Source organism: Erythrolamprus reginae, chromosome Z (genome assembly GCF_031021105.1).
Source record: "Erythrolamprus reginae isolate rEryReg1 chromosome Z, rEryReg1.hap1, whole genome shotgun sequence".
NCBI lineage: Eukaryota > Metazoa > Chordata > Lepidosauria > Squamata > Dipsadidae > Erythrolamprus > Erythrolamprus reginae.
In genome coordinates this window covers 90,494,757-90,517,576 of record NC_091963.1, presented here as the reverse complement: position 1 = coordinate 90,517,576, position 22,820 = coordinate 90,494,757, and the positions used below count along the sequence as shown (strand labels likewise).

General features: G+C 42.8%; 1 protein-coding gene across 4 annotated transcripts in view; it reads left to right on the top strand.

Annotated features, from left to right (window-relative positions):
• FHOD3 (formin homology 2 domain containing 3) overlaps positions 1 to 22,820 on the top strand; it is a 363,967-nt gene that overhangs the window by 232,709 nt on the left and 108,438 nt on the right. For all 4 annotated transcript variants that reach the window (XM_070728908.1, XM_070728906.1, XM_070728907.1 and 1 more), the window contains one exon: positions 2,161 to 2,375. In XM_070728908.1, coding sequence (XP_070585009.1) covers positions 2,161 to 2,375 — 215 coding nt within the window. The remainder of the gene's footprint in view (positions 1 to 2,160; positions 2,376 to 22,820) is intronic.

The window sequence follows — 22,820 nt, the reverse complement described above, 5'->3', positions numbered from 1 at the left end:
AGCCGGAAGGGACCCCCTCCTCAAAGAAGCATTGACAATCTCCTGGACCCAGCTCCGTGTCACCTCCCTGCTGGCCAAAACCAGCCAGGAGGGACACGGATCCAGTAAGCAGGTGGCGGAACTCACAGCTCCAATGGCCTTGTCCACTTCATCAGGTGTCACCAGATCAAACTCTTCCCAGACAGATGGACAAGTACGGGCCCCAGTCACCTCGACTGACTCATTGTCAGTTGACTCTGTTATCCAATCGGAGTCGAGGTCCACCCGGATCCGAGCAACTTTATCAGCGAAAAATGTGTTAAAATCCTTGGCACTACTCTGCAAGGGCTCCCCAACTCCTCCCTGGTTGAGAAGGGAGCGGGTCACCCTAAACAGAGCGGCTTGAGCGCCACTTTGTAAGTCTTAATATGAGCTCTTACAAGTGTTCGATCAGATTCGGACTTATTCTTCCTCCATCGCTTCTCTAGACGTCTCTTCTGGCGTTTTAACTTCCAGAGCTCCTCGTTGAACCATGGAGCTCTACGGGGTTTAGCGCCACAGAGAGGTCGCAACGGCGCAATCCGTTCAAGAGATTCCGCTGCAGCCTTGTTCCAGGCCTCAGCCAGAGACTCTGCCGAACTGTGTACTAGTGCATGTGGAATAACCCCAAGCGCCCTCTGAAAGCCCTCTGGGTCCATCAGGCATCTGGGGCGGAACCACCTAGTCAGTTCCGCCTCCCTGCGGGGAAGGATTGAAGCTAGGAAGTCAAGCCGCAATAGAAAATGGTCTGACCATGACAAAGACAACACTTCTAAGCTCCTTAGTCTCAGACCATTACTCAGTTGCTCAGAGAGGAATACCATGTCAGGTACGTGCTCCCCCTTGTGAGTCGGACCCTGTACTACTTGAGTCAGGTCCATGGCTGTCATGGTGGCCACTTCATCTTTGAGGCAGCCACTCAAATGTTGGAACATTGCTTTCACTAGATTAGCCATACCCAATTCCTGCAACTATTATTCGTAGGTTTTAGCTTCCAGATCCCTAATCATTTGCACTCTTTACAAAATTTCAGTATCTTTTTTATTGTGGTGACTAAAACTGAATGCATTATTCTAAGTGTAGTCATACTAAGACTTTGTAAAGTGGTATTAATACGTCATATGATCGTAATTCTATTCCTCTATTAATGAAGCCTAGGATTGCATTTGCTTTTTTGGATGCTGATGTACATTGTTGGCTAATATTTAAGTGACTATCTATTTGAACTCCCAAGATCCCTCTTGCAACTCGTATTAACCTAAGTTTGACCTAGTCTGTACCTATACATCTGTTTTTTCTTGCTTAACTTTTATCTACATTCAATTTTATCTACAATTCAATTAAATTTTGATTTGGCTGTTTTAGAAGTTGATGACTGAGTAACGTAAAATCAGCAATCCAGTTTCATATATGTATTCATGTATGCACTCCATGTTCAAATAATTTGATACATTAGTAGACATCTGGCAGAGGCCTAAATTCTAAGTAATTTTTGTCACAACATATAAAATAACATGATTGGTAACCGGTCTTAATAAATAGTTAGTGAATCTTGCCTGCCTAAATGCAAAACAGATGTATCTTTGTTCTTTTCAATTGACTTTTACGAATAAACTATATGTGACATCATATCCAAGTTATTGGATATCTTGAATCTGGCAGAAAAATCTTTTAATGTTTTTTAAAAGTTTCCATTGTACAACAAAGTGATTCCAGTGTACTGTACTTAGAACAAATAGTAGCAGGTTCAGACAGACACTCAGACTGTTTTTAGTCCAAACACTTAAAAGTTGCATTCTTTAGGGCTTTCTTCTCTAAGCAGTAAGCTTTTCCATGCTCTCTCTTTAATAAAACTGGAAATAGAAATTTGGAAAACATTTTTTTTTCATTTAAGTTGTTTTCAGAGGCAATATAGAAAAATCTAAGCAACGTATTATTATTATTATTATTGTTTGTTTGTTTGTTTGTTTTCACATCTTCGACCCATCCCCATTCAGCACTGGAAGATTAATCCAGCAGCTTGTTTTGCTGTCTATTTCATGTGTCAAGAAGTAATATTTTCTTATGGCTGTTTTATTTATAAACAAGTGTAAGCTGAACTTTTTTCTTCTTTATGGAATACCTATGGAATTTAACTTTCAGATATAAACACTTGGAAAAGTTGGCAGCTGAAGAATATGAAAAGGATCTGAAAAATCGAAATTTATGTTGGGAAAGGAATGACTTATCCTTGAATTTGGATGGTTCTTCAATTCCAGTTGTTACCATTCCCAAGTGTATTAGCCCAGGTTCAACCGATTCACATGAGAAACCATCAGCTTGTGTGACTTCTTGCATTACATCACGAATTCTAGAAGGTAAGTCTTCTAACTATGGCAAATAAATTTTTACTGACTATATGGTGCTCCATTTTATGAAAGTGTTATGATTATTGTTGAAACATGCTTAGAAATTAAAAACCTAATATTTTAGAAATTGAATTGAATTTAAAACCATGCAAGCAGGTGTGGCATTTTGGCATCCAAGCAAAAAAAAAAGTTCACCATCCCTACTCTAGAAAGTCGAAAGTTATTTAAAACAAAGTGAGCAGCATAAAAATAGGAGATCTTGGTGCATATCTTCAAATTTTCATTTGCTAAATTTTAATTTATATTATATAATTATTTGTACTAAACTATTGTTAAATACCACCTAGCAATTAATTTTTTTAAAATATTACAGTATATATCTAAACAAAATACTTTGGTTTTTCTTTCAAGGATATTTAAAGGAAATGTAGCTTCATGGAGAAAGAAAAGTATACAAAAGAGCTATTTTTAAAAAATATAACTAATTAAATGGTAGGAGGCAGGGAAGGAAAAGGAGGGTAGAAGGAAGCAAGGAAGGAACCACGTTATATCTTTCCCTGAGATTAGTTGGCATCATTTGCATCGGTTTAAATATTTCTACTTTGGGTGTGTTCAGTTTTAGTTGAATTTCAATTCCAGTTAATTATTGGAGCTTAATTAAAATATGTCCATGCACTATACAATATATACCACATATGTATTCATATTTTCCTTATAATGTGCTGTTATGATTGTAAAAACTTTTAAATATGGTACATAATCAAAAATAATTTTCATTTGATGTAATGTGCCTTGATGGTATATGATGATGCATATGACTTGAGTTTCTGGTCTAATGACTATTTCTGCCGCAGCCATTAACCTAACTATCTGAACGGAAGACTGAATGTAAACTTTCTTCATAGGCCAGTAACAGACTTTAATTAGTTTGCAAAGACTGTATCTGTATATTCACTTCTGGGTAGAAATATTTGGAATGATCGTCATTCAAATTCATTTAATGGCATTGCAGTCTATTTTCCCTAAAATCAGAATTCTTGGGTGGAAAATAGATATCTCTTTTATAAGTGGTTTAGCATACGTCTCTGGCAATTATCCCAAACACTGCCTTGTGAAATGGAGTGCTTTTTAAGTATTGCAATAGATTATACCCGATACAGACTCTTAATGGCTGAATCTCTTTTAATCTACAGTAAATGTGTAGTAAATGCATCACAATAATTAGCAAGGGTACAGCATTATGGAATTTTGCAAATTTTGCATATTTTGGATATTACTGGAAATAGAATGAGATAGACTACAAAATATTTTTTGCACTAAGAGAAAAATGAATTTCTCAATTTTAAGTGTAACCATCAGCCCCCAAATGCAGATGAATAGATAGCAGTTAATAAGCTCAGAAAGCACTTTTTTAATATGATTTTCTTAGTAGCAATATTATACAACCCAATTTTAATATCTAGATAATGAAAAATCTGCTTTATCCTCATTTTAAAATCTTCAAACTTCAACTACAATAGAATCTCATCCATCCTTCGTCTATGCAACATTTCAGATCATCCAAACTCATGGCTCCTTGGGACGTGGCTGTAGGCATTTCTGCACACACACAACGACATGCTTCCAAACATGGCAGCCACGATAGGGAAGAAATGCAATTTTCCTCTTCGGCTAGTCAGAAACGGGCAAGAATTTTATTTCCTTCTTTGTGGGAGGAGCATATAGGACTTGCCATGACGTACAAAAAAATCAACAAGCAAATCTCTGGGCTCTCTTCTGTTTGGAGAAAATCCCCCCTTCCTCTCCCTCTCTCCCATTACCCGGATAGTTTTCCTAGAAAGCGTGCTGAAATATGACCCGCTTTCTGGAAAAAAATCCAACTTGTAAGGAGAGGAGGCGCTTTGGGAATGAAGCGGGGGGATGCGGAGAGAGGAGAGGAAAGCTTGGACCAACATGTTCATCTCATCTCACCTTCCAGGCAGGAGGGTTACCCTGAGAGGAGCCAGGGCGGAGGAAGTGCAGGCTGCTGCGGTGCCCAGGCAAGCAGGCAGGTGGAAGGGCAAGTGGGTAAGCAAGCAAGTTGGGAAGAGCAAAGCTGAGAGCAGCGGGGGGCCTTCCGGAAATATTCGCCCTGGCAGCGGCAGTGGCTTGGGCAAGCAAAGGCGTGAAGGAAAGAGCGTGCGAGGGGCGGATGGAATACCCATTGGCTTTTAGTAGCTTGCAGGAGCTGGGGCCTATTTATTTTTCTCCGGCCTTGATTTTGAGTCAGGTCAAGGCCACATATAGTAGAGTCTGGATTATCCGACATTTTCGGCTATCCAATAATTAGCCTGCCTATTTACCTCGGATAATCAAGACTCTACTGTACATAGCTTATTGATTTGATTTGATTTGATTTATTGGATTTGTATGCCACCCCTCTCCGAAGACTCGGGGCGGCTAACAACAATAATAAAACAGTATACACAATAATCCAATAGTAAAAACAGTTAAAAACCCATTAAAGTAAAAACCAAACATACATTCAGACATACCATGCATAAAATTGTAAAGGCCTAGGGGGAAAGAGTATCTCAGTTCCCCCATGCCTGACGGCAGAGGTGGGTTTTAAGTAGCTTACGAAAGGCAAGGAGGGTGGGGGCAATTCTAATCTCTGGGGGGGAGTTGGTTCCAGAGGGCCGGGGCCGCCACAGAGAAGGCTCTTCCCCTGGGTCCCGCCAAGGGGCATTGTTTAGTTGACGGGACCCAGAGAAGACCCACTCTGTGGGACCTAACTGGTCGCTGGGATTCGTGCAGCAGAAGGCGGTCCCTGAGATAATCTGGTCCGGTCCCATGAAGGGCTTTATAGGTCATAACCAACACTTTGAATTGTGACCGGAAACTGATCGGCAACCAATGCAGACTGCGGAGTGTTGGTGTGACATGGGCATATTTAGGAAAGCCCATGATTGCTCTCGCAGCTGCATTCTGAACGATCTGAAGTTTCCGAACACTTTTCAAAGGTAGCCCCATGTAGAGAGCATTACAGTAGTCGAGCCTCAAGGTGATGAGGGCATAAGTGACTGTGAGCAGTGACTCCCGGTCCAAATAGGGTCGCAACTGGTGCACCAGGCGAACCTGGGCGAACGCCCCCCTCGCCACAGCTGAAAGATGTTTCTCTAATGTGAGCTGTGGATCGAGGAGGACACCCAGGTTGCGAACCCTTTCTGAGGGGGTCAATGATTCTCCCCCCAGGATAATGGACGGACAGATGGAATTGTCCTTGGGAGGCAAGACCCACAGCCACTCCGTCTTGTCTGGGTTGAGTCTGAGTTTGTTGACACCCATCCAGGCCCCAACAGCTCCCTGGCACCGGCACATCACTTCCACTGCTTCGTTGACTGGACATGGGGTGGAGATGTATAATTGGGTATCATCGGCATATTGATGATACCTCACCCCATGCCCTTGGATGATCTCACCCAGCGGTTACAAACAATTATCAGAAATTACAAGTAAGTAAAAATGTTATGTGGTGCAACATGACATTGGTGGATGGAGTGAGAAAGTTTGAACAGATGTATTCAATCGGATTCAAGTCTGGGGAGCGGACAGGCCAGTCCGTAGCTTCAATGCCTTCATCTTGCAGGAACTGTTGACACACTCCAGCCACACGAGGTCTGGCATTGTCCTGCATTAGGAGCAACCCAGGGCCAACTGCACCAGCATATGGTCTCACAAGGAGTCTGAAAATCTCATCTCGGTACCTAATGGCAGTCAGGCTACCTCTGGTGAGCACATGGAGGGCTGTGCAGCCCTCCAAAGAAATGCCATCCCACACCATTACTGGTCATGCTGAAGGATGTTGCAGATCACTCTTCATGTCGTCTCCACACTCTGTCACGTCTGTCATGTGCTCAGTGTGAAACTGCTTTCATCTATGAACAGCACTGAGCACCAGTGGTGAATTTGCCAATCCTGGTGTTTGTGGCAAATGCCAAGTGTCCTGTATGGTGTTAGGCTGTGAGCACAGCCCCCATCTGTGGATATCAGGCCCTCATACCATCTTCCTGGAGTCGGTTTCTAACCGTTTGTGCAGACACATGCACATTTGTGGCCTGCTGGAGGTCATTTTACAGGGCTCTGGCAGTGCTCCTGTTCCTCCTTGCACAAAGGAGGAAATAGCAGTCCTGCTGCTGGGTTGTTGCCCTTCTACAGTCCCCTCCATGTCCCCTGGTGTACTGGCCTGTCTCCTGATAGTGCATCCAGCCTCTGGACATTATGCTGACAAACACAGCAAACCGTCTTGCCACAGCTTCCATTGATGTGCCATCCTGGATGAGCTGCACTACCTGAGCCACTTACGTGGGTTGTGGAGTCTGTCTCATGCTACCATGAGTGTGAAAGCATAACCAACATTCAAAAGTGACCAAAACATCAGCCAGAAAGCGTTGGTACTGAGATGAGGTCTGTGGTCCCCACTGCAGAACCATTCCTTTATTGAGTGTGTCTTGATAATTGCCAATAATTTCCATCTGTTGTCTATTCCATGTGCACAACAGCATGTGAAATTGATTGTCAATCAGTGTTGCTTCCTAAGTGGACAGTTTGATTTCATAGAAGTTTGATTTACTTGGAGTTCTGTTGTTTCAGTGTTCCCTTTATTTTTTTGAGCAGTATATAATTTATATTGGAAAACAACCATTTTGGCTGTTTCCCATGCCTAAAAGATATCCTGAGTGATAAATTCCAAATATTGGGTTTGCAGCCCAGCCAAAGATATATTTATATCTTCATTTACCCTTCATTTCTGTCCATATTTATAAGATCATTCAAATAATATGGCTTAATGTTCCAATTCTTCAACTGAATTAAAATGAACTGAACTATACTGAACAATTGGTGATTGCAATCATGCCTTAGTAAACATTTTCTGAATTATCCAATATATTCAGAATAGAATTTTGTTTATTACTACTATTTTTAACTTTAAAACTGCATTTTCATTTTTGTTTATTCAAGCTCTGATGAATATTTTAGAATTCATTGGGTCCATGATTGTATACAGAGTTCAATAATTTCTTTCTCTTTTGGTTTCGAGGCAATTTGTGGTTTAGGAGCCTAGATTGACTCCTCCAAACATCTTTTAAAAACAAGGAATTTCAAAAGAGGCAATAGTACAATTATCTCAAATATAAGATTACATTGGTTTGAGGTCTAGAATATCAAAGCAAATAATAGTTTTTTGTTAGAATCAAGGACCACTAATACAACCGATAATAATCTGAAAAATTGTAACCATAATAATACAAAAAGTATAATTTGTGGGTAGGTGGGTGTTACAATATAAAAGTGATCCAGATTTTGAACCTAACTTTTCCATTCATTCAAGTGACTTAAAACAAAGATGCATTTGTTCTGGAGAATCTTATCATTGGATAAGATAATTCAATACAAGCTAGCCATTAATCTATAAATCTAATTTTAAAAACCATATATACTCGAGTATAAGTCGACCCGATTATAAGCCGAGGCACCCACTTTTGCCACAAAAACTGGGAAAACTTATTGATTCGAATATAAGCCCAGGGTGGAAAATACAGTGACTACTGGTAACTGATAAAAATGGAATATTCTATTATAGCTTCTTAAAATTGTTTTTGTAGGAGAATAAAAAAAACATGAAGAACGGTTGCAGGAACTGGGTATATCTAGTTTAATGAAAAAAAGGACCAGGGGAAACATGATAGCATTCTTCCAATATCTCAGGGTTTGCAACAAAGAAGAGAGTCAACCTATTCTCCAATGTACCTGAGGGCAGAACAAGAAGCAATGGGTGGAAACTAAACAAGGAGAGAAGCAACTTAGAACTAAGGAGAAAATTCCTCACAGTTACAACAATGAATCTGTGGAACAGCCTGCCACCAGAAGTTGTGAATCCTCCAACACTGGAGTTTTTAAGAAGATGTTGGATACCCACTTGTCTGAAGTAGGGTAGGGTTTCCTGCCTAGGCAAGGGGTTGGACTAGAAGACCTCCAAGGTCCCTTCCAACTCTGTTGTTATTATTATTATGTTACTTTTCCTTCCAAAATATTTTTTATTTCTTGCACATTTCTTCCTCCCCTTCCAAAATCTTTAATTTTTTAAATTCCAAAAACCTCTTAAAATATCTTTAGGAATGTTATCTTAATCTTAAAACCTGTTATCTTAATCTTCATTACAATATCATTATAATTTTCTTAATAATTGGGATTTCATATATTCTTTCAAAACAATTGCTTAAATCAAACTTCCATATGATAAATATTCAGATTTTCCACTTAAAACATAAATGGGCCTCAGCAGCAATTCAACAGGGTTCATCCTTCTGTGGACACTCCCCAATAACAATAACAACAGATGCCAGCCTGACAGAATGGGGAGCCCATTCCTCCGGTCAGGTGGCCCAGGGACTCTGGGAGCTACAAGACCTGCAAGAGGTGAATATCAATTATTTAGAGCTCAAGGCAGTATCCTTAGCGCTGCACAGCTTTGTTCATCTAGTTCAAGGACAGCATGTCCTAATTCTCACGGACAATGTTTCAACACGATCACACATCAAGCACCAGGAAGGTTAATGTGGGAAACAGAGAGACTTTTCAGGTGGGCCGAGGTTCACCTAGCATCCCTCACAGCAGAACATATCTCAAGACAGGAGAATGTTCAGGCGGATTGGCTAAGCCGTACGATCATAGATCTGGCGGAATGGCAACTGGAACCCAGAATCTTCCAAGAGATAGTCTGTTGGTTCGGCCATCCGGTGATCAACCTCTTTGCCACACGCCACAACACGCAGCTCCCGTGCTTCTTCTCCTGCTTCACCGGGTGCAGAAGGGGTGAATACACTATGCCACCCGTGGCCCCGGGGACTTCTTTATGCATTCCCACCAACGTGCATAATACCGAAGATGATCAGAAAGATACTTTCAGAGCGGGCAGAGATTCTACTGCTGGCCTGTTACTGGCCACTCCAGGCATGGTTCACAGATCTGAAGGACCTGTCCATCTCACCACACTGGAGGATCCCGGACCACTTGATCTCCCTCAGCCAGGGGTGCATTGTACATCCAGAGCCACAGTGATGGAAACTGACCGTGTGGCACTTGAGGGGAATCGCCTAAGATGTCAACACCTACCTGACACTGTCATCGCCACCATGCAAGCCGCACGTAGGCCTTCAACTAGGCACATTTACCAAACCACCTGGTTGGCCTTTTGTGATTTTTGTCAGCAACAGAAAGTGGATCCACAAACAGCATCCCTACTCACAGTCTTAATTTTCCTTCAGGCAGGCTTGGATAAAGGTCTTGCTCCCAACATCCTGCGCAGACATGTAGCAGCACTATCCACCATACTCGTTCAGGACCACTACCACCCCCTAACTCATCATCTGTGGATCAAGGACTTTCTGAGAGAGGCCCCTAATGTTCGGCCACCAACGGTTCATAGATACCCGACGTGGGACCTGCCTTTAGTTCTACCAGCTCTGACAAGACCGTCCTTTGAACCAATCCAGACAATTTAATTGAGATTCATGTCAATTAAAACTGCCTTCTTGGTCACGATCATGTCGGCTAGACGTGTTTCGGAAATATCGGTTCTGTCTGTAAGACCGGATCTTTGCCAATTCCACCCAGACCGGGTTGTCGTACGATTAGACCCGGCCTTTGTACCAAAGGTAAATTCCTGGTTCCATAGGGCTCAGGAGGTAGTTCTTCCAGACTTTTGCACACATGGGACTCATCCTTCTGAACTGAGGTGGTACAAATTAGACGTGTGCTGAGCCTTGAAAATTTATGTCCATAGGACACAGTCATTCAGAACTTCAGAAGCATTGTTTGTGTCTTTTTCCCAGCGTTCTAAGGGAAACAAGGTTTCATCTCAAACGGTTAACCGCTGGCTGCATGACTGTATTGCTGCGGCATATAAAGCAGGGGGTCATCAGGTTCAGCGTGCTGCCAATCAGACAGCTCTCTCAGTGCCTCCTTTCTGTGTTGAGGAGGAACTGTGATTGGTTCAGCCTGCTGCCAATCAGGCAGCTGAGGGGTGTTGCCGGCCGAACTGTAGCAAGAGCAGAAAGAAAAAAAAACCTTGTGTTGCCGGAGCCATGAGGTTTCCTTCCCTGCCTTTCACATCGGAACTGTGGAACTTTGGGGCAGTTTTCAGGTCAGTGAAAGTCAGTGACTGTAGTATAAGTCAAGGTTGGATTTTTCAGCACATTTTTATGCTGAAAATCTCAACTTATACTCAAGTACAGTGATCCCTCGATTAGCACGGTCTCGATTAGCGCGAAACGCTGCAACGCGGTTTTTCAAAAAATATTAATTAAAAAATAAGTCCGCGCTAGTTCTCTCTCTCTTTCTCTCCCTGTTGCCGGCGTGGTATATGAGAGAGAAAGAGAGAGGCAGAGGTCGGGCGCATTACCGGGAGGTGGAGGCGGCGTGGGGACGCTGGGTGCCGGGGACACCGAGGAGGGGGTGGACGTGGCCTCTCAGCTGCAGAGCCGAACAAGGGCGGAGGCAACGGCGGAGTCCGGCGCTGGGGCCATGCGGGGACGCTCATCCAGGGGGGCGTGGACTGGCAAGTCGCCCTCCTTTCTCTTTCTTTCTCTCTCTTATACCACACCGGTAACAGGGAGAGAAAGAGAGAGAGTGGAGGGCACCTTGCCGGTCCACGCCCCCCTAGATGAGCGGCTCCGCATGGCCCCAGCGCCGCCCAGGCAAAGGGGAAACCCCAAGATCGCTTGCCGCTTGCCGTATTGCAGCGAAGGAGGCGAAGCAAGGCTCCAAGCTGCAATACGGCAAGCGGCAAGCGATCTTGGGGTTTCCCCTTTGCCTGGGCGGCGGGAAGACCAAGGGAAGGTTCCTTCAGCCGCCCAACACCTGATCCGCTCCGCAGCGCGGCAGCAGCGAGGAGCCGAAGATGGGGTTTCCCCTTTGCCTGGGCAACGGGGAAACCCCATCTTCGGCTCCTCGCTGCTTCCGCGCTGCGGAGCAGATCAGCTGTTGGGCGGCTGAAGGAACCTTCCCTTGGTCTTCCCCGCCGCCCACACACAAACTCCACCATCTGCGCATGTGCGGCCATGAAAAAAATGGCGCGCATGCGCAGATGGTGGTTTTTACTTCCGCACCACTATAACGCGGAAATCGATTAGCGCGGGAGGTCTTGGAACGTAACCCCCGCGCTAATCGAGAGATCACTGTATATACGGTATGTATAAAACAACCATTTATTTTATCTTCAGCAACAAAGTTAGACAATCGTAATGAAAATAAACTTAAATGTGTTTAGGTTATATATTAGTATTAAATTAGGAATTGAGTGATCAGAGCTTTAAGTCCATTCTCAATCATAGAAGCTCACTTTCAGTCAATCATTCTCTCTCAGTTCTACTTATTTCATAGAATTGTTTTTGGGAGGAAAATTGGAGAAAGAAAAACTGCATGTGGATCTGTACAATAAAGGTAGGATAGAAATCTAATAAATGTATGCAAATATAATACGTTTATAATATATAAATGTATAATATAATATATATAAGTATCCAAACAAACAACACTAATTTACACCACACAGATGGTACCGTATATACTCGAGTATAAGCCGAGTTTTTCAGCCCAAAAAATGGGCTGAAAAACACAGCCTCGGCTTATACTCGGGTCATTGACAAAGTCACCACACGAGGGCGCCATTGCTTGAGCCAGAGCGAGGAGGCACCAGCTTTTGTCCCCTCTCGCACGCCGTAGTTCCTCTCCCTAGCTCAAGCAGAGGCAGCCATTTGCTCCAACCGAGAGGGGGAAAAAGCAATGGTGAGTAACTATTCCTTGCTCTCTCTGCATTGGTATTTTGTAGTAGTTGCTGTCCTTGCTTGGATAGGATCTAATAATGTGTTATGAGGCAGAGCTAGACAGGAATTCTTTTTCTATCTGTCTATCTTTCTATCTATCTATTTTTCTATCTAACTATTTTTCTATCTATCTATCTATCTATCTGTATCTATTTCTATCTATCTATCTATCTATCTATTTTTCTATCTGTCTGTCTGTCTATCGATCTTTCTATCTATATCTATCTGTATCTATCTATCTATCATCTATCTATCTATCTGTATCTATTTCTATCTATCTATCTATCTATCTATCTATTTTTCTGTCTGTCTGTCTGTCTATCTATCTTTCTATCTATATCTATCTATCTATCTATCTATCTATCTATCTATCTATTTGGTTTTCTATGCTGATAACCTCACAGCAGCTAATGCTGAAGCTCTTCTTTGGATACACTTATTTGTTTGTTTGTTTGTTTGTTTGTTTATTTAATTGGATTTGTATGCAATCCCTCTCCAAGGACTCAGGGTGGCTCACAGCATATATAAAAACAGAACAATAATGTAAATCCAATTAATGATGAGAAGGAATCCAGTTTTGAAGGATTTTAACTCTTAGGTTTTAGCTTTGTTCCTGATCGAGCTACTTTTTTTACTTTTTAATTTATTGTTAATATTGTTAATTTGTTTACCCTCTTTTAAATTTACAGAGCTAGTTTACTGGTTTTCTTTAAAATAAATATTCTAAAACATGTCTCAATTAATGTAATTTTATTGTTTTCCATTTTTATAAGTTACCAGTAGCCACTGCATTTTCTAACCTCGGCTTATACTCGGGTCAATACTTTTTCCCAGTTTTTGTGGCAAAAATTGGTGCCTCGGCTTGTACTCGGGTCGGCTTATACTCGAGTATATACGGTACTTAAAACTAAAGATCATACCTCAGTAACAACAGCTAGTCAATCAAACAGTACAAAGTCAGACCCTGACTCAGAAGTAGCCTGACAGGCAACATCCACACACTAATTTGTATCACATAAAAAGGTATTTAAAGACCAGTGCCCTCACAGAGAAGCACAATTCAAGACACTGTTAATGTCTCCTCAAATGGTGATGAAACATTTGCAACCAAATTGCCAAGCTAGGAATTCAGACCAACAGTCCAAATCTAATTGAGTATGCTCTCATTGTGGAGAATATAGTCATTCCAGCCCCTCCTCATGAAAAAATAAAAATAAAAATTTGTGAAAGTAAACACACAATTTGTACTTCTTGGTCTTTAATAAGTCAGACTTTTATACAGATGGAGGAGGTGGTGGTGGTGATGGTGATAGTGATAATTTATTACAGGAGGATATGAGTGAAAAAGATGATTAGATTTTTTGTTATTTTTGTTGTCTGATGTATTGAAATACATCTTCATAAATTCAGATTCAAAAAACAAATGCATATTTTGGAATAAATAATAGCTATTTTTAAAAAGCCTGCAGTTTTTATTTTTTTCCTATTATTTCCAAGGACAATTCCATAGAACAAACAAATGCCTAATTAGGAGTTACAGATAAAAATGTTGGCACTCTGAAGTTGAAAGAGGCACAGTGACAAAGCCTGAAAAACATTCAACCCTCCAAAGTGATTTCAGCCAGAACTTAAAGCAGCAAGAAATATTTTTTCCTCTGTTATAAAAGGATATCTGAACATTATCCAATACTTTAAAAATAAGGATAGCTAAATTCCTAATAAAATATTGAAAATTCTTCCCACAAGTCATGAGGTTCAGAATATCAAAACACCTTTCTACATTGTTGGAATTCCTTCATGTGATCTGGGAAAAACAGAAGTGAGGCATTCTATATTGGCAATGATACATATTTTAATGGAAAATCTGAGAAAGTTCAAAATGAATAGCCAAAGATTATCACAATATGAAAAGAAGTACTTTCTCAATATCTAGCAGAGGCAATATTTCACATAGCTTCCATAAAATAATATGCTGGGTTTTTTTTTTACTTGTTCTGGAATTCCTTGCACATTGAATCAAAGAGGCAGAGAGTGCAGTGTTTTAATCCACCCAAATGGGGCACATTTTCTGTATACCATTTTAATTTAAGAGCAATTTATCTATTTACATATTATAAAGTAATTCTAATTTATTCTTTATACCTTGGTCTCGAATTCTACTAACCACATATCATCTTACTTTGTCCCATCATCCCATCAGTTCCTGCACCTTAGTTTCATTGGCCGAATTCATCCTGTTATCCATAATCTCAAACTGAATATGATCTACCATGTACCAATACCAATTTTGTATTGTCCATTTTATCACATTCTTCCAGCCTAGGACTACTACCGCTGAGCACTTTTTATCGCTTCTTCTTTTATCTCATTCCTTTTGACTAATATCACCATTTCCTTTGTAATTGTCCATCATATATTTAACATCCTATTAATATCCTCTTGCAATTCTTTCCAAAATTTTTGAACTACTGGGCATTCCCAAATCATATGCATAGACACCCCCTTAGTATTAACATTCTACTGAAAGTATGCAAGTTGAGTAGGTGTGTGATACCATTTATGTAGTATTTTCCTTCTCATTTCTCTAATTCTTATATTCTTGATTTTCCTTATATTCTCCACTACAGTGATCCCCCGCTCGTTGTGAGGGTTCCGTTCCAGGACCCCCCGCAACGAGCGGGTTTTCGCAAAGTAGCGCTGCGGAAGTAAAAACACCATCTGCGCATGTGCAGATGGTGTTTTAAACTTCCGCAGCGCTAGCGAGGAGCCGAAGATTGGGGGGTGGCACGGCTCTTTTAAAACATCGCCGCCGACATGGGGGGCTCGCTAGCACCCCCCCGAACCCCCAACCCGGGTTTGGGGGGTTGCTAGCAAGCCCCCCATGTCGGCGGCGATGTTTTAAAAGAGCCGCGCCGCCCCCCAATCATCGGCTCCTCAGCGGCGAGCGAGCGAAGCCAAGCCGGCAGCAATGTCGCCGCCGCTGCAGCCAACGCGCGCTACGATCTTCCGGGCCAGCCAGGCTCAGTCACGGAAGGCAGCCGCTTGGCCCGGGATGCTGGGCCGAGAGGAGCCGGGCTTGATCCGCTGAGCCTGGCTGGCCCGGAAGATCGTAGCGCGCGTTGGCTGCAGCGGCGGCAACATTGCTGCCGGCTTGGCTTCGCTCACCGCTGCAGCCAACGCGCGCTACGATCTTCCGGGCCAGCCAGGCTCAGTCACGGAAGGCAGCCGCTTGGCCCGGGATGCTGGGCCGAGAGGAGCCGGGCTTGATCCGCTGAGCCTGGCTGGCCCGGAAGATCGTAGCGCGCGTTGGCTGCAGCGGCGGCGACATTGCTGCCGGCTTGGCTTCGCTCGCCGCTGCAGCCAACGCGCGCTACGATTTTCCGGGCCAGCCAGGCTCAGTCACGGAAGGCAGCTGCTTGGCCCGGGATGCTGGGCCGAAAGGAGCCGGGCTTGAAGATCGCAGCGCGCATTGGCTGCGGTGGCGATGGCTTGCGATGGAGGGTGGAGGAAGCGGCCATGGGAGGGCGAGCTGCCTCAGGGAGGAGGATCGGGCGGGACCAGGTGGGGGCTGGAATTTCTCCGCTGGGAAGAAGCGGCCAGGGCGAAGGGCGGGCGAGCGGCGAAGGGCGGGCGAGCGGGTGCTGGGGAGGGCTTCTCGCCCTCCCGCCAGCAAGAGGGGGAGCGAATGGCGTGGGCAGGCGAAGGGCGGGCGAGCGGCAGCGAGGAGTTTGCGTGGGCGGTGGGGAAACTCCTCGCTGATGCCAGCAAGAGGGGGAAGACCCAGGGAAGCCGCCCAGCAGCTGATCTCCCGGTTGCCATCTACGCATGCGTGCCCATAGAAAAAAAGGGCATGCATGCGTAGATGGTATTTTGACTTCCGGGTTGAAAAATCGCAAATTACCCTGTTCGCAATGGTCGGGGACGCAATAACCGGGGGATCACTGTATATTCTTCATCTCTTGCACATCTACTTGTAATTAACTTTGCCACCATTTAGTCAATCCTTGGACCACACACCCGTCTACCTGCAATAACATCTTATAATTCTATTATTATTTTCTCTCCCTCTATCTCCTCCCTTAGTAGTGCTTCTTTATCCTCCCTTTCATTCAAATATTTACATATTGTATTTATTTGTAGCCATCTTCCCTGGCCCAGCCACCATTCTATAAAATTTCTACTTACCCTCCCATCCTTCTCGTATAACTGCTCTATCCTAGATATCCATTTTCCCTTCAACTCTCCTAATACCCTATTTAAATTTGTTTCATTATCTCTGTTTATTACATATAACAATGACAATTTTGATTCATATAATCCTAGTTTCTCCTGACATTTTTTCCAAATTTCCACAATCCCTTTCAAGGGACCTATTAATTTATCTAGATCGCTCTTATTTCACTTCATAAATATTAAATTCTCTACTCTTTATCCCATTCATCTCTTTTTCCAACTTCATCCATTCATTCATATAAGTTTTATAAAATTTTCCTGTAAACCCATCAGGGCCCGGTGCTTTGGCTTGTTTTAACCCTTTGGTTACTCTAGCAAATTTATCCTGTGTGATTTCTGCATTCAATATTTGTTTATCCTCTTCACTTACTATTTTTCCAACATTAAAAGCTCTTCTTTATACAAATCCTCATAATATATCCTCATTATCTTCTCTAGCTGCTCTTTACTGTATCTAACCACTCCACTAGGGTCTCTTAAAGCTAATATACATGAAATTTCTTTCCTCTTCTTTAAAATCTTGCCATTTGTTTCATTGATTTTGTCCCCCAACTCATTGTTTTTTGTCTCATTGTTATTCTCATTTTATTCCATTGGATCTCATCAAACAATTTCAGTTGTTTCCTTTTCAGTTTCAATAGCGTATTCCATTCCCTACTCTTGGTTATTCTCAATTGTTCTTTTATCATATCTATTTCCCTTATCCTGCTCTCCCTTTCTCTACCCCACCTCTTTCTTATATTTATTTCCATACATATACATTGTTCCCTCTTATACGCCTTGCATGCATCCCAAACAATTCTAAAATATTCACTTAACTCTATCTGTAGCTTATCCTTATCTTGTTCATTGGAGGTACCACATTGTATCTCCAGATTCTTTGATTACGTTCCTGATCTATTTTCAATTCTGCCAATATCTGACAGCCAAATATTTTTAATTTCTACTTTTTTAACTTGTACATTTCCCACCTTATTCATTAATATGTAATCAATGCAGCTAAATGTATGTCTTGCTGAGTATTAAGTATAGTGATACCTTGTCTTATGAACGTAATTGGTTCCAGGATGAGGTTCGTAAGGTGAAAAGTTCACAAGCCCCCAAATCACCCCTTTTGCCTCATTACTGCTGGAATTCTAATCCTTTTCGGGGGCGGGGTGGAGGAGGAGCGGGGAGAGAGCGCAGGCTGCCTGGAGAGAGCCTCCTGGGTGGAGTGACATGCCTGGAACCTGCCTTGCGGCTTGTCAAGCAGTGGGGCACCACCCTCTCGACGAAGCGTGGGGGGCAGGCCCCTGGGTCCAGAGTCGCTCCCTCTGCCCCCCTGCCCCCCCTAAACCGAAACAGCAGCTCTGGGCTTCTTAAAGCCCGAAGCAAGGATGCCTCCCCCGCCCCTCCCATCCAATGCCGGCTTTCTTACCCAGCAAGAGGAACCTGCCTCCTGGGGAAATGAAAGGCTTGGGAGGTGGGGCAGCCCCTGGTTCCGGAGTCACCCCCCCTGCCCCCTCCAAGCCGAAACAGCAGCTCTGGGCTTCTTAAAGCCCAAAGCCAGGACGCCTCCCCTCGCCCCTCCCACCCAGTGCCGGCTTGAATCTATCCCGGCAAAGAGGAACCTGCCTCCTGAGGAAACGAAAGGCTTGGGAGGGAGGGGGGGTGGCCCCTGGGATAGCCAAGGTTGGATAGAAGGATGAAAGGAGTTTTTATGCACATGCTCTGGGAATGTGCTGAAGTTCAAAAATTTTGGAAGGAAGTACAGAATGAAATTAACAATACGTTAAACATTAATTGGATAATCACGAAAGAATTAGCAATACTAGTTAAACATGGGGAATTACAAGAATTTAGAGAAATCAAAACAGCAGCCTTGGAAAGTGCACAAGCAGTAGTGGTATTAGGGTGGAAGGACAGCAATAAATGGACAATCCAAAATTGGTACTGGTACATGGTGGACCACATTCACTTTGAAATTACGGAATCAAGAATAATTAACTGTGATGAAAATAAATCGGAGAAGCTGATGGCACGATGGAATAAGGTGAAAGATTATATTTTACGTAGAATATTTGACGACAATGTGAAAAATAAACTTCAATCACTCTTTGTATGTAAAGGAATGTAAACCGGAGCCAAGGAAGAAATTGAAATTTACTGTAAATAACTGAACCCCCTAATGGTAGAGGGGTTATTGGTGTTGGGCACTTTTTCTTTAAGTTTTTTTTTTTTGTTGTTTGTTTGTTTGTTTGTTGTGGAAAAATTTAATAAAAAAACTTATTTAAAAAAAGGGGGCTTTAAGAAGCCCAGAGCTGCTGTTTCAGTTTGGGGAGGCAGGGGGCAGCGACTCCAGACCCAGGGGCCGCCACCCCCTCCCTCCCTCCCTCCCAAGCCTTTCGTGTCCCCAGGAGGCAGGTTCCTCTTGCCAGGTTAGAAAGCCGGCGCTGAGTAGGAGGGGCGGGGGGAGGTTTCTGGCTTTGGGCTTTTGGAAGCCCAGAGCTGCTGATTCGGCTTGGGGGGACAGGAGCAGCGACTCCGGACCTGGAGCCTGACATTCTCCCCCAAGCACTTAGCCAGGAAGGAGGAGGAGGAAGGGGGGTATTTTGACTAGCCGCTGGAAAGCCAAGGGAAACTCCCAGGTGCTTCAGCTGGCAGTCGGGAGATGGGGAATCCCGGCGGGGAATTCCCAGCGGGGGCGGGAAGAGAATGAGATATCCCAGCCTTGGCAGTCACAAGGCAGGGGAATCCTTGCGGAAGAAAGAAAGCGCACACGCAGTAAGAGAGCCCATGGACCCGGGCTTGGGTTTGTAAGACGGAAAGGGTTTGTAAAACCCCGGGTTCGTATCTCAAAAAGTTTGTATGACGAGGGGTTCATATCACGAGGTACTACTGTACTTCTATTTGTTAGGTCTACATGAAAAGCCACATTTAAGTCTATTTAAATGTAGCATTCTACTATTTCCAATCCCATTCATTAATTGCATGTTAAAATCTCCTGCCAAAAATGCTGTGCCCTCCATAAAATTGTCCAACTTTCTCTTTGTGTTTATTATAAATTGTTTTGTTTTCGTATTGGGGCATAAATTGCTGCCAACGTCAATTTCTTTTGATTCATTTCCCCTTTAACAAATAACCACCTTCCTTCTCTGTCTCTCTTGAACTTCCACCTCTTCAAATGAGACCCTCTGGTACATCGTGATACCTCTACCTTTGGGTACCACAAGATTCATATATCCATTTCCAGTTTTTATCATTTACCAGTTTGTCCCTTCCCCGGTGTCTTTTATGTGTTTCTGTCAAAACCATAACATCCACCCTGTTTTGCTTAGCCATCCTTAGTACTCTATGGCGTTTCAAATCCGATCCCAAACCATTCACATTTAAAGCCATTATAATGCTTTATAACTCATAATATATAAGTTTAATCTGTTTCCCCATTTGTTTTGCTCTTAGTTTACTTGTTTCCCCCTTCTTCACCCTACTACCCCCCAAAAGTGTCTCCCCCCCCGTGCTCTCCCCCAGGAGAGGGGGGCCGATCCAGATTACGTTCCCACCTCTCTGGGCTCCCCTTACAACCACTGACTAATTGTTCTGTCAGGAAATTTCTCCTTAGTTCTAAGTTGCTTCTCTCCTTGATTAGTTTCCACACATTTTTGCCCTACACTTGGGTGCTTGAGAGAATAGCTTCAATCCCTTTTGTTTGTGGCAGCCCCTGAGATATTGGAACACTGCTATCATGTCTCCCTTAATCCTTATTTTCATTAAACTAGACATACCCAGTTCCTGCAACCGTTCTTCATATGTTTTAGCCTCCAGTCCCCTATTCATCTTTGTTGCTCTTCTTTGCAATCTTTATAGCAGCGGTCCCCAAACTGCTATAAAGATTGCAAAGAAGAGCAACAAAGATGAATAGGGGACTGGAGGCTAAAATATATGAAGAACGGTCCGCATCCTGTGCTCCTGGCCACTGTTCCCAATAGCCTGTTCCCAATAGCCGTGCAGGCAATAAACAAACTGCAGGTTTTTCAAACCCCGTGCGGTAGAGCCGATGCCGTTTCTCCCACTCGACAGCTGATTTGCTGTTGGCCAGGAGAAACCCCTGTGGGCTCTGAGCCCCACCCGGCCTCTCCAGCGGTGTCCGGGGACCATGCCCCGCCCACTCCTGACGATATTATTCCCGCCGCCGGGAAGAAACAGGAAGCATGAGGCAGCAGTTGGATGGCCTCACCACCTGCGCGCAGATGTGGCGCCCTGGGAAAAAAGTAGCGGGCGTAGACTTGTTCCTACACCGGAACTGTCGCCTCGCCCTCTCTCCACCTTTCCCGTAAATTGACTTGCGGGAAGTCTCATTTTTTCAGCAGAGAGAGAGCAGAGACGCACCCCCTCAAGTTCATTCATCCTGCCTGCTTAGACTTTTTAATATTGGAATTGTTTGTTGAAACAATAAGTGATCACATTACATGGATCTCAGCTATGTGTTAAATTGAAAAAGGTTTCTCACAGGATATTTTGTGGGGATAAAAAAACACTTTATTTGGAGTCCTCTCATTTTTCAAGAATTCTCTCATATTTTTTAGACATTGGCTTTGTTAAACGTTAAGCGTACTTTAAATACAGATTGATAATTTGGGCGTTTGCGGCAGAGCCTCTCCCACTCCCCATCCCCCGAGGCGCATGGCGGGGCACAGAGGTTTTTGTGAGAGAGAGGGGAAATGAGAGAGGGACAGAAAGAAAAGGGAAAGAGAGGGAGGGAAAGAGAAGTGGAGAGGAAGGAAGGAAGGAAGGATGGATGAATGGAGGGACAGAGGAAGGAAGGACTGTTTTGGGGGGGTAATTTTTTTTTCTCTTAAAATACATTCAAACAACACAGTGTACCATCTAATTTTCCATGAATAAAATGCAGTATTTTGTTAGTAAAAAATATCAATAATCAAAAAAGTTGCAATTTTTTTTTCTAATTTTGTCATCCAGTTACATTCATTTTCTTTTAATTAAATTCTCTCCTTAATGTTCCTTCAAAAAGTACACCAATTATATTTCTAACTTATTAACAATTATGCCAAAGTGTTCCTTCTTTCTTCATACATTTTTCTATAAGCCAAGAAAACCTTGTATAGCCAATCAGATGTTAACAAAAGAAAATTAAAAACAAAACATAAACATATGAATTTCAGACTTCTTCCACCCCTCTAAATAGTACGTTCCCATTTTGTTTTTTACTTTAAAATAAGATATGTACAGTGTGCATAGGAATTTGTTCGTAGGTTTTTTTTATAGTCCAGCCCTCCAACAGTCCGAGGGACAGTGAACTGGCCCCCTGTGTAAAATATTTGGGGACCCTTGCTTTATAGAGTCTCAACATCTTTTTTACATTGTGGAGTAAAAACTGAATGCAGTATTCCAAGTGTGACTTTACCAAAGCATTATAAAGTGGTATTAACACTTCACATGATCTTGATCCCTTTGTTTATGCAGTTTAGAACTATTAGCTTTTTTGGCAGCTGAAGCATACTGCTGGCTCATATTTAAAAGAGTCCATTAGGGCCCCAGGATCCCTTTCACGGTCACTACTATTGAGTAAGGTACCATATATACTATACTTGTGCATTTCATTTTTCTTGCCTATATGTAGAAACCTTACTTTTTTCCATCATTGAATTTCGTTTTGTTAGATAGTGCCCAATGTTCAAGTCTGTCAAGGTCCTTCTGTATTTGAGCCTATCTTCTGAAATGTTAGCTATTCTTGCCAACTTGGTGGCAATGACAGATTTGATGAGTTCCTCATCGATCTCCTCTTCCAATTAATTGATGAACATATTAAAGAGTACGGGGCCTAAAACAGAGTCTCCCACAGCATACTTCCCTCTATGTAGATGAAGTTCCATTAAGGATTACACGTTGAGTGCTGTTGGTCAGCCAATTACAAATCCATGTGGTAGGGATGCCAGCTAAACTACATTTTTTATCTCATCAATTAATAGGTTATGGTCTACTTTATCAAATGCCTTACTGAAGCCCAAGTAAATTATATCGGCAGCATTCCTCTGGTGCATTAATTTTGTCACTTTGTCAAAGAATGCAATAAGACTAGTCTGGCATGATCTGTTTTTGACAAATCCATGTTGGTAGATAGGTGTTCACTTACCATTTTCTTCCCTATTGTAACTTGTGCCCCATATCTGTTTTTTGTGATGCTGTTTTTGATACGTTAGATAGGTTGGACTGTTTTTCCCTTTGTGTAATGACAGATGCAAAAAATGAGTTAAATAGTTTTGCTTTCTTTCTTTTGTTTGTCACTTTCTTGCCACTTTCTCTCAGCAGTGAACCAATTGTTTCATCTTTCCTTGTTTTTAACATGTTGGAAGAA